An 11947-nucleotide genomic window follows, 5' to 3' on the forward strand; every position below is an offset into this window, starting at 1 on the left:
AGCTCAATCATTGGCATTCCCTTGTGGTCTGGAGAGGCCCCTGCTGTGGACAAGCCCCTCATGCTTGCTGAAGGCCCTGGGCTGGGCACCCAGCTGTGATGGGATGGTGGTGCCAGCCCTGCAGAGCTCAACAGACACTTGTCTCCATTGCCCCAGGGGCAAAGTTGCTCCCAGAGGGTTATTGGAGGCAGGAACTGGGCAAAGGTTGGGGAAGATGGGCGTAGACTTGTACTTTCTGCAGCTCAGCTCGGTGCCGTGAGGGACCTCTCTGTCGGTGGGACTCCCTTGGAGAAGAACCCCTGGGGGCTGCCTGCTGTGTCCCCTACCCCGTGATAAGCGCAGGCTCTGCGCCCTGCCCAAGGCGCTGCTGGCTGTGGCTCCTTGTGTCTGGGCCCAAGGGGACTCGTTCCCCATCTGCCTGCAGTGCCTGCAGCCCCTCGGCTCCCTCTCTCTTCTACTCCAGTACTGGACCCCAGCTCCTGCTCCCGAAGCAGCACAGATGGGGCTCCCCTGGGGCTGCGGCTGCCCCAGCCTCACCAGCCACGCCTGGGGCCTCCTGACTTCCCTCGTCACTCTGCTCCTCCTCCAGCTGGGCTCAGGTAGGATCCTGTGGGGCTGCTGGGGGCTCTCCCTCCTGGGCCTGGCAGATGTGCTGCCATGGGACCGGGGAGTGGCCGTGGAGCAGGGGGGACCCGAGCCCACAGCTCGGCCCCCTCTGGGTTTCACTTTCCCTTTGGTTCTTTCATGCAATATGGGTTCTGCCTTGTCTGCCCTTTCTGGCTCTTCTTCACCTGCCCGAATGCTGCAGAGGGCTCCCACTCCCAGCACACCTCCTTCTCCTGCATGTCCTCCCTCTCCCATTTCCCCAGTGGTTTCCCAACGGGACACAGGGGATACAGCATGCACCGACTCTCGCACAGCTCACCCTTTGTCACTCACTTGCCCATAAATTTAGGATGGCAAAATCTCACTGCCTCTCTGTGCCCTTCTCCATTGCCCAGCCCAGCTCAGAGTGGAGGGACCAGGCCAGATTCTCACTGCCACCATGGGGCAAGATGTCGTGCTGCCCTGCCACTTGTCCCCTCGCAAGGATGCTCGCAGCTTGGAGGTCAGGTGGAGCCGGGACCATATCTCTGAGACGGTGCACCACTACCGCAATGGAGAGGACGTGTACGGGGAGCAGATGGGGGCATATGTCGGGAGGACAGAGTTGGCCAGAGATGGTCTCTCTGCTGGAAGCCTGGACTTGCGAGTCACCAGGTTGAGACCCTCTGATGAAGGCCGGTATTTCTGCATCGTGAAAGATGTTGATGCTTATGACGAAGCAACGGTGGATCTGGAGGTGTCAGGTTAGTGGCTGGGTTGATGCTTCAAAGAGATGGTGCAGGTGTCCCTGGGTTTGTGTGTTTCACCCAGGTCACTGTCCACCCTCATGGCCATCAACGAGGCCTTCAAAGTCTTGCGTCTGATGGGGCTTCTCTCCTCAGTCTTTGAGTGTTTGGAAGAGTGGGTGCATGGATCGCCTGGTCTGAGAGCCATGGGGGCTGTGTCTGGTTTGGGGTCTGGGCTGTGGCTGGCATGGGAGCAGATGGGGTTTTGCCTTGGAACTGAATCCCTCCCCAAGTCAAGACCCAGCTGCAGGCTCTTCCCCCAGCCACAGGCACTGACCCCCACCTCTCCCTGGGGGGCTACGAGGCCGGAGGCGTCCGCGTGCTGTGTCGATCGGCCGGCTGGTACCCGCTGCCACAGCTGCTGTGGAGGGATGCTCACGGGCAGCATCTGCCCTCGGTCTCCCAGACACATTCCCAGGACCAGGAGGGGCTCTTTGAAATCGAAGGCACCGTCATCGTGACCGGGAGCATGGAGGGGCCCTTGTCCTGCGTGGTCAGGAGCAGCCGCCTCCAGCAGGAGTGGAAATTTTCCCTGCACATCGCAGGTACAAATAGCACAGCCAGGGTGACGTGTTCCTGGCCCCTGCAGTTGTCCTGTGCTGGGAGAAGTCTGGGTCTTGCTTTTCCACCCAGGGGCATGGAAACACAGCCCCTTTCCTAACGCCTTTTCTCAGCTCCCTTCTTCCAGAATGCCCAGCCCTTGATAGTGGCTCTGGCTCTGGTCCTCGTGCTTTTGGCTGTGTCCATTGGCCTCGCTGTTTATCTCTTTCTAAAGAAAGGTAAGCTGGCAGTGCAGGTATGGAGCAGAGGGAGGTGTTCTGCAGGGACCCGCGTGGGTCTGGAGCGGGGCTGAGCCATGGCCCAGGGAGGTGCGTAGGAGGAGGAAGGGAATGTTCTCCTGGGGATCCCAAAGGCCTTAGGATCCTCTTGGGCCTCTGCCTTGGGCAACGAAGGCAGGGGAGAAGGCAAGGGGCCTTGGGTGGGAGGCCAGGGAGCATGGGTGCAGCGTGGGGCTGGTGGGAAGGCCCAGACCCCCTGCAGATGTTCCCACCGAGCAACCAAGCTGCTCTGCTGACCTCCTGTTCCTCCGCCTTTGCTTTTCAGCGGCACAGAGACGAAAGCTGGGTGAGTCCTTGCAGTCCCTGCCCCCAGCCCCTGGGGAAGTGGTGTCCCTGCGGGAGGGACTGGGCTGGGTGGGCTGTGGGGGCTTGTGTGCTGGTGGCTCGGGGGTGCTGGAGGAGCAGCTGGAGCCTGACGGGGGAGTGGGGAGTGCTGGGGCTGGGGCTGCCCTGGGCATGGGACACGGCCGGGATGGCTGAAAGGAACGGGGATCAAGGTGGGGACAGGGAGCGAGGTGTGGGGCTGCCCCGCTCTGCACTGACGCTTCTTGAACAGGGACTTCCTCCACCTGTCCCCATTCCCTTCCACTTGCGTTTTGGTGGCACGGTGCAGAGAGCTGCACAAGTGTCTGTCCTTATTGCGCCATGTGCACGAGCCTTGCTCAAAGCTGGTTCTTGCTCCTCATTAGTCTGGTCACTCCCAGTCTGGCAGCAAGGTGGTCTGGGCCCACTCACTGGGGAAAAATAATTGAGGGTCTAGCTATGGGAGTAGCCATTGAATGTGAAGTATTGCCTTCTGATCATGCATTGCCTTTTTTTTCTTTGCCATCAAAAAAACAAAGGTGCAAAGCTAGGTAAGTCTGCATTCATAAACCCAACGTCTTCCCATCTTCGGATGAGTTCTCCCTTCTTATCCTGCTTTGCTTTTGTTTTACTGTTCCAGCGGAAGTGACTGCAGAGCAGGGTGAGTGTCCAAGTGCCTGGGCCCCAGGGCAAGGCCAAGGTGCTGTTTAGGGGCGGTTGGACAGCTGGTACAGAGTACTTCAGGGATTTTCTGTTTCTTTTCCAGATGAATACCGTTCAAGGACTGGTAAGTCTCCATCAGTATCTGAAGGGATTTGGGGTGTCACAATGGGATGAGAAGCTGTTCCCTCTCAGCATGCCATGTTTCTTCTCATTTCCAGCATACTATTCTGCAAGACTGAGTGAGTCTCTGGCCCCAAACCCAAAGAAAATGACTTCTTGTCATGTAATGAGAATCTGTACTCTCTCACCAAGTGTTTTCACTTTTCGTTTGCAGAGGAACAAGCTGAAGAGCTGGGTGAGTGTCCCCACACTTGGGCCCCAGGACAACACCAAAGCAATGTGCAGGGGAGGGTGGGCAGCTGGGACAGAGCAGCCCAGGGCTGGCCCCTCACCCTGACAGGGAAGTGGGGAGTGCTGGGGCTGGGGCTGCCCTGGGCACGGGACATGGCCGGGATGGCTGAAAGGAACGGGGATCAAGGTGGGGACAGGGAGCGAGCTGCGGGGCTGCCGGGATTTGCACTGACGCTTCCGGGACAGGGATGTCCTCCACCCTTGCCCTCTTCACTCCTGTTTGCTCTTTGGTGGCATCGTACTAAAACCTTCACAAGTTTCTATCCTGATTGTTCTCCTTGCACAAGCCATGCTCACAGCTGAACTTCACTCACTATTAGTCTGGTCCCTCCCTTTGGCAGCAAAGTTATATTTGGCCACTTCCTAGAACAATAAATTTGGGGGTGTAGCCATGGGAGCAGGCGTGTGATGAGAAGCTGTCCCCTTTGACCATGCATTGCTTTTTCTTTTCTTTTCCAGCACAAAAAAATGAAAGACTGTGTGAGTGTTCCTCCCCAAACTGAAGGAACTTGGGGTCTTCCCATGGGAGCAGCCATGGTATGAGAAGTTGTCCCCTCTGATCATGCATTGCTTTTGCTTTCCTTTTCCAGTGGAACTGTCTGCAGAGCTGGGTGAGTGTCCCTCCCCAAACCAAAATAATTTGATGTCTGCGAGTGGGAGCTATGGGATGCGAAGCTTTCCCCTCTGATCATGCATTGCTTTTCTCTTTCTTTTGCAGTGGAAAAAGATGCAAGCCTGGGTAAGTATCCATGAGCATCTGAAGGGATTTGAGGTGGGATGAGTAGCTGTTCCATCTCATCATGCCTTTCTTTCTTCTCATTTCCAGTGCACCAATCTGCAAGACTGAGTGAGTCCCTCTCCCCAAACCCATAGAAAATGGGTTCTCATCATGTAATGAGAATCTGTACTCTCTCAACAAGTGTTCTTGCTTTTCTTTTGCAGAGGAACAAGCTGCAGAGCTGCGTGAGTGTCAATCCCCAAAATGAAGGAATTTGGGATTTACCAGTGGGAGGTGTGGGATGGGAAGATATCCCTTTCTTTCATGCATTGTTTTTACTTTTGTTTTGCAGTGAAAAAAGATGCAAAGATCAGTGAGTATCTTGTAGTTTGGAGTCCAGCCATGGGATGAGAAGCTCTGTCCTCTCAACATGCCTTGCTTTTTTATCTCTCTCCTTTTTTTTCTTTTTCTTTTCTTTCCAGAGGAACAAGCTGCAGAATTTGGTTAGTGTCCGTCCCCAAATTAAAGGAATTTGGGGTGTACCACTGGGAGCTGTGGGATGGGTAGATGTCACTTTCCATCATGCATTTTTTTTTGCTTTTGTTTTCCAGTGAAAAAAGATGCAGAATTCGGTGAGTATCCTGCAACAGAACAGAGCAGTTTTAGGTCCAGCAATGGGATGAGAAGCTGTCCCCTCTTATCAGGCATTGCTTTTGCTTTCCTTTTCCAGCTGAACAAGCTGCAGAGCTGGGTGAGTGTCCCCGTGCTTGGGCCCCAGGGAAACACCAAGGCGATGTGCAGGGGAGGGTGGGCAGCTGGGAAAGAGCAGCCCAGGGCTGGCCCCTCACCCTGCCCACACCCACTGGGCACCGGCCGTGGGCTGTGACCAGCTCTCCCCTCTCCTTCCAGCATGGAGAAGGTTTCTGCTGCCTCAAAATACAGGTAGGTGTGCTTTGGGTTACTCTCTGCAGTGCTTCTCCTGCCCTTGCTGGGGCATGTTCAGGAGCCAAGAGGTGCCCCATCTCGTGCCCCGTGGGGCAGCTCCTGGCCCCGAGCTGGGGAAAGCCTGCCCAGGGCTGAGCTCTGCCCCTGATGGCCTGGCTCCTTCTGTCCCTGCAGTGAAGGTGACCCTGGATCCGCGCACAGCACATCCCCTGCTTGTCCTGTCTCAGGACTACAGGAATGTGAGATGGGAAAGTAAATGGCAGCAGGTGCCCAACAGCCCAGAGAGATTTGACACTTGTTGCTGTGTGCTGGGCCGTGAGGAATTCACAGAGGGGAGGCACTGCTGGTTGGTGGAGGTGGTGGGGGACGGGGGAAAGCATCATTGGTGGGCTGTGGGGGTGGCCAGGGCATCGGTGAAGAGGAAGGGGGAGTTCCAAAAGAGCCCAAAAGAAGGGATCTGGGCTGTGCAACACGATGAAGGGCAGCTCATGTCTCTCACATCTCCTCCCACCCCCTTGTCCCTGTCCGCTGTCCCCATGAGGATCTGGGTCTGTCTGGACTGTACCCAGGGGCAGGTGTCTTTTATCAACGCTGACAATGGGGTCGAGATCTTCACTTTCAGAGCACCCTCCTTGAAAGAAGAGAACATCCGCCCCTGGTTGTGGCTGGGGACACATGCCCAGCTGTGCCTGGGGAACAGCACCCCCCAGACCCTGTCCCCAGCCCTGGGGGGCTCCTGCCCTTCTCCACCCACTCCTGGCTCATCTCTCCTTGGTCCTGCAGGAGTAGCAGAGGAATGAGGGGCAGTGTGGTCAGGGGCTTCCCCATGCTTTTGATTGAATTCTGAAACCTGCGGCAGTTGGTGGTGGGCACACAGACTTCAGGCACCCCTTTTCTTCATGTTTGGGAACCCCATTCCTAACTCCATTTATGAATTTGGCTTTATGCATGAAAGCATGAATTATATAAAACATATATATTTTACATGAAAAAGAATTATTAATACTCCTTGTAAATAAACAAATCAGCTTCTGAACATGGAAATTCGCAGTGTGGGAATATTTTCAATCACTTTTAAGGAAGCTGCTCACCCCATAAAGAATGGGCAACTTGATCGGGCATGGCAAAACAGCCCAGTGCAACCTGCATTTGAGCCAGAGCGCGGCTGCTGCAGGGGGGCAGCGAGGATGCTCTGGTGGCTGGATTTTTCAAAACTGGCATGCTTTTTGGGTTGAATGCATGGGGGAGGCACTATGCTGGGGGATCTGGCCTGGGAAGAGGCGGCGAAAGTACAGGAAAGGACTGGGGCTGCGAGAACTGAGAACAAAGCAGAGCTCAGGGACCTCCTGTGTTTTGGGCTCTGCCCTGCACGCGGCTCCTGTGCTGGTGCACAAGCCCTGCTGGCACCCACTCATCTCACCTTGACTCTGAGCCCCAGCGGGCAGGACAGGGGCGGCAGCAGCTCTCCACGCTCCTCTCCCCTCTGCTTGCACTGCTTGCAGACCCCAGTGCAAGGGATGTGGTCACCGTGTGCTGCCGGCCATTGCAGGCCACCTTTGCCTCCTAGTTTGGGGTTGATCTTTGCTCTGTGCCTGGTGCTGAGCATGAGCAGCCTGTGGGGGCTCTTTGTTCCCTCCTCTGGAGCACACCAAGGCACAGCAGCAGCAGGACTGTGGCAAATAAAGTTTTGCACAGGAAGATGGAGTCTGGCAGTGGCATTTCCTGGGTGCTTTCTGTCCTGGGGTTTTGCTGCCTGGGAAGGCATCTTGCAGCAGACCATCTCCTTGGTGTTGGTCCTGGGAGTCAGAGCCAGGAGGAACCTAAGCTCCATCTGCCCTAGTTCCCCAGCTGATGCCTGGGACCCACTTGTCCCAGCTGGGTCATTGCCCTGCCCTGGGGACACCCGAAGAGCTTCCATCTTCCCATTACACAGGCTCTGCAGAGGCTGTGCCCACAGGAGGCATCACCGGCTCTTGGAAGTCCTCCAGGCAGAGGCAGCAGGTGGCCTCAGCCTTCAGCCATAGATTACAGAATCATTCAAGTTGGAAAAGACCTCTAAGGTCATCTGGTCCAACCATCCCTCTACAGTCGTCGAGGTCGGCTGCCTCGGAGCTGGTGCAGCCACGGCCGCAGTGCCTGACCAGGAGTTCAGGGGGTTCTCGGGCCCTGGCTTTGCCAGGGGTGGCTGGGACAGCAGGACGACCGGGCCGCACCCACCAGCTCTGGCGAGAGAGGCTGACAGTCGCAATGGCGACTGTGCCCAGGCCCTGTGCTTAGAATCAGCCTTCAGGAGGGCAGGGACACCTGGTGCCCACCAGTCATGGGGAGGGGCGACCAGTGGGTGAGAACTACCCACAGCGTGCTGCAGTGGTGGGTGTGGGAGCTCCTGCAGCAGGGCACAGGAGTTCTGCCCCTCCTCGCTTGCGAGTCCATCCTGTCTGCTGGCAGTCTCTGTGACCGTGTTTTTTGCCATGTTCTACACCAGGCAGAGAGCTTGCCCCAAAAAGGCTGTGGTGACCCAAAGGGAGGGTCTGTCCAGAACCGTGGCTGTACAGGTCTCTGGCTGCAGGGAGTGCCAAAGCCTGCAGCTGCCGGGGGGGAGGGTGGGGTGGCAGGTATTGCACCTGCGTGAGGTGTGAGCAGGTGGGAGATCTGGTCAGCGTGGTGGCAGAGCTGAAAGAGGAGGTTGAGAGACTGAGGGCCATCAGGGACCGTGAGCAGGAGATTGACTGGTGGAGTAGCTCCCTGGTGTGCCAGAGGGAAAGGCTCCAGGGAGATACCCCACAATTGGTGGTGGACACCCTGCCTTCCCCTGTTGGGCAGAGGAGTGGGACCTGAGGGATGGAGAGGGTTGGGAGAGGGTCCCTGCTTGGCATTGTGGGCGAACCCCCCCCTCTGCCTACCTCGTGTCTCCAGGTCCCCCTAAGCAGTAGGTTTTTAGCGTTGGACATCGAAGGGGAGGTAAGTGGGGAGGCATGGGAAGGTTCCCCAAAGAGGTTACCAAGGATGAGGCAGTCGACACCACGCATTCAGACTGCCTCTGCCAGGACAGAAAGAAGGGTGGTTGTCGTAGGCGACTCCCTCCTCAAAGGAACAGAGGGCACCATTTGCAGACCAGACCCGAGCCATAGGGAAGTGTGCTGCCTATCTGAGGCTCGGGTCAGGGACATAACCAGAAAAATCCCGGAGCTGGTTGACCCCACTGATTACTACCCATTACTCATAGTTCAGGCAGGCAGTGATGAAATCGCTCAGAGAAGCCTGTGAACTATGAAAAGAGATTTCAGGGGTTTAGGGCGAATAGTTCAAGGAGCACAAGTGGCGTTTTGTTCTATACCTTCTGGGGGGAGAGTGAGTGAAGGACACAGAGCGGTCTAGGAAAACACAGGCAATGAATAATTGGCTGAGAAGTGGTGTCGAGACAGGAACTTTGGGTTCTTTGGCCATGGGGCAGTTTACTCGACCCCTGACCTGTTGTTGATGGATGGAACTCACCTGTCTCAAAGGGGAAAACGAATCCTTGCACAGGAGCTAACAGGACTTATCGAGAGAGCTTTAAACTAGCTATGATGGGGGAAGGGGATAAAACAGGGCTCACCAGAGAAGTGCCTAGGGTACAATGCTGAAGCTGGGGGTGAGGCAGATGTCACATGTGAAGTGCATCTACACCAATACACGCAGCATGGGCAAAAAACAGGAGGACCTGGAAGCGATTGTGCGACAAGCTAACTGACCTAGTTGCCATAACTGAAACCTGGTGGGAACACTCCCACGACTGGAGTACTGTGATGGATGGCTACAAGCCCTGTGGCAGATCCATGCCGTCCCCTCGGGCCCTGTCGCTGGCCACAGAGAGCAGAGACCAGCACCTGCCCCTCCGCTCCCCTCATCAGGAAGCTGTGGGCCGCCGCGAGGCCTCCCCTGCGTCTCCTCTGCTCTGGGCTCAACAAGCCAAGCGCCTTCAGCCGCTCCTCACACGCCTTGCCCTGCAGAGCCTTCGCCGTCCTCGTAGCCCTCCCTTGGAGGCTCTCGCACAGTTTCACGCCCTTCGTATGCTGTGGTGCCCACGCAGCAGGCCGAGCAGAGCGGAACGATCCCTTCCCTCGGCCGGCCAGCAGTGCCGTGCTTGAGGCACCCCAGGGCACCCTTGGCCCTTTGGGCTGCCAGGGCCCGCTGCTGGCTCACACCCAACTTGCCATCGGCCACAACCCCCAGCTCCCGTTCTGGGGGCTGCTCTCCAGCCTCTCGCCCCCAACCCTGTACGTACAGCCGGGGCTGCCCCTGCCCAGGGACAGGGCCCAGCACTTGCTCTTGTTAAACTTCCCGCAGGTGGTGGCTGCCCAGCTCTCCCCTTTGGCCAGATCCCTCTGCAAGGTCTCTCCGCCTTCGACAGAGTCAGCAGCTCCTCCAAGTTCAGTGTCAGCCACAAACTCACTCAGGTTTCCTTCCTGTCCCGCATCAAGGTCATTTATGGGACCACTGAAGAGACCTGGCCCCAAAATGGAGCCCTGCAGAGCCCCACTCATGACTGGCTGCCAGTCTGATATTGCTCCTGTTTAGCTGAACGATCAGAGCCTGACCCATCAGCCAATTGTTCACCCATCGTATTGTGCATTTGTCTGGGTCTGTGCTGGACATTTGGTCCAGATGGATATGGTCAGAAACCATGTTGAAATCATTACTGAAGTCCAAGAAGATCATATCGACTGGCTCCCCTTGGTCAACTAGGTGGGTGACCTTGTCATAAAAAGGAAATTATGTTAATTGAACAGGATTTTCCCCTCGTGAATCCGTGTGTGCTGTGACTAGTAACCGCATTATCCCTCGGGTGTCTTTCACTCACTTCCAGAGCAATCTCCGTAACTTTACCAGGCGCTGCCATGAGACTGACAGGCCTGTAATTCCCAGGGTCTTCTTTGCTGCCCTTGGAAACTGGGGCAATATTTGACAGCTTCCAGTCACTGGGACCTCTCCATATTCCCAAGGATGTGTACTGGGTCGGGCTGGGATGTTAACTTTCCCTGCAGCAGCCCATACAGGGCTGTGCTCTGCACTCGTAGCTAAGACAGCAATGGTATCACACCAGTGTGTCTGCTGCTGAGCAGTGCTGGCACAGCATCAGGAGTCTCTCTAACCCTCCTAGGGGTGGGCAAAGATATGAGAAAAGAAACGTCACCAGGGCAGCTGACCTAAACCAACCAAAGGGATATTCCATACCATATGATGTCACACTCAGCAATAAAAGGTGGAAAAAGGAGGAAGAGGGGAGGGGTGGGCTCTCGTTGTGAAAATGTCAGTCCTCCTCCCGAACACCGGCTACGTGTGTTGAGGCCCAGCTTCAAGGACGTGGTCAAGCATCGCTCATTTGTGGGAAGTAGAGAGTAATTTCTTTCCTCTGCACTTCCACATAGCCTTTACTTGTTTTGTTTAGTTTTCCCTTTCCCCCTCCCTTTTCCCCTTTCCTTTTTTTTTTCCCCTTTAGGTAAATTGTCAATTGTTTAGTTAAATTGTTTAGTTAAATTGTTTAATTAATAGTAATCTTTCCTTAATTATTTTTTTTCTTCCCTTTAATTAAATCACCCTTATCTCAACCCATGAGTTGTTCTTTCCTTTACTTCTTCCCCTCCTCATCTAAGGAGGGGGAGTGAGAGAGCGGTTGTGGTGTTTAGCTGCCTAGCACAGTAAAACCACCACAGGATGTTTCAAAAATAATTTGTAGAGATTTCCTGATGACATCAGCCAGTTCCCTGAGTACTCTGGGATGAATCCCATAAGGCCCTATAGTCTTGTATGCATCCACGTCCCCCCACAAATTCAGGGTTGGCTGGGAGTATATCATTCCCACAACCATGACACCCCAACACAGGGCACCTCGTGACCCAGTGCCCATCGTCAGCTTTGGAGACAAAGGCAAAGAAAGCATTAAACATCTCTGTGATGTTGATGTCCCTGTTTGTGAGTACAACATCCCCATAAATTAATGGACCAATGTTTTCTCTGGTCCTACCTTTGCAGTTAAAATATTTTTTAAATCCTCTTTAATGTCCCCCACAGTACTGTCCAGGTTCAACATGAATTGAGCTTTGACCATATGAATTTTCTTCTTAAAAAGGCTAACAGCATCTCTGTAGTCCTCTCATATTGCCTGAACTCGATTCCAGAGGGTAAAGGTTTATTATCCATCTAAGCTCTAGAAGAAGATCCCTGCCAATGTGAGCTGACCTTCTGCCATGACTGCTTTACTAGAGCCAGGAGTGGGGCTTGCTCTTTGCCCACACAACCAGAGGGTTGCCAGAGGGTTATTGCAGGCAGGAACTGGGCAAAGGTTGGGGAAGTTGGGCGTGGACTTGTGCTTCCTGCAGCTCTGCTGGGTCCTGTCAAAGACCTCTCTCTTGGTGGGCCTCCTTTGGAGAAGAACCCCTGGGGGCCACCTGCTGTGTCCCCCAGACCGTGATAAGCGCAGGCTCTGCGCCCTGCCCAAGGCGCTGCTGGCTGTGGCTCTTTGTGCCCCGGCCCAAGGGGACTCCTTCCCCATCCGCCTGCAATGTCTGCAGCCCCTTGGTCCCCCCCGTTCTGGGGGCTGCTCTCCAGCCTCTCGCCCCCCACGCTGTACGTACAGCCGGGGCTGCTCCTGCCCAGGGACAGGGCCCGGCACTTGCTCTTGTTAAACTTCCCAC

The 11947-nt window shown here is 55.5% G+C and overlaps 2 protein-coding genes across 2 annotated transcripts; both read left to right on the top strand.

Annotated features, from left to right (window-relative positions):
• Positions 1 to 40: 40 nt before the first annotated feature.
• On the top strand, positions 41 to 2722 carry LOC136788363 (butyrophilin subfamily 3 member A2-like). Its single transcript, XM_066986815.1, has 5 exons — positions 41 to 599; positions 1002 to 1349; positions 1655 to 1936; positions 2066 to 2170; positions 2496 to 2722. The coding sequence occupies exons 1-5, from the start codon at positions 500 to 502 to the stop codon at positions 2708 to 2710; spliced, it is 1050 nt and encodes a 349-aa protein (XP_066842916.1). The 5' UTR covers positions 41 to 499; the 3' UTR covers positions 2711 to 2722.
• A 378-nt stretch (positions 2723 to 3100) lies between these two features.
• Positions 3101 to 6972, top strand: LOC136788316 (E3 ubiquitin-protein ligase TRIM58-like; the record flags this gene model as incomplete). The annotated part of the gene is made up of 15 exons (XM_066986600.1): positions 3101 to 3194; positions 3300 to 3320; positions 3415 to 3435; positions 3531 to 3551; positions 4067 to 4087; positions 4198 to 4218; positions 4326 to 4346; positions 4434 to 4454; positions 4550 to 4570; positions 4678 to 4698; positions 4808 to 4828; positions 4937 to 4957; positions 5056 to 5076; positions 5235 to 5267; positions 5445 to 6972. Coding segments are annotated over 15 exons (1005 nt in total), but the record flags the coding sequence as incomplete, so codon positions are not given.
• Positions 6973 to 11947: the final 4975 nt, after the last annotated feature.

The sequence above is a fragment of the Anser cygnoides genome, chromosome 35 (genome assembly GCF_040182565.1).
Source record: "Anser cygnoides isolate HZ-2024a breed goose chromosome 35, Taihu_goose_T2T_genome, whole genome shotgun sequence".
NCBI classification, from domain to species: Eukaryota; Metazoa; Chordata; class Aves; order Anseriformes; family Anatidae; genus Anser; species Anser cygnoides.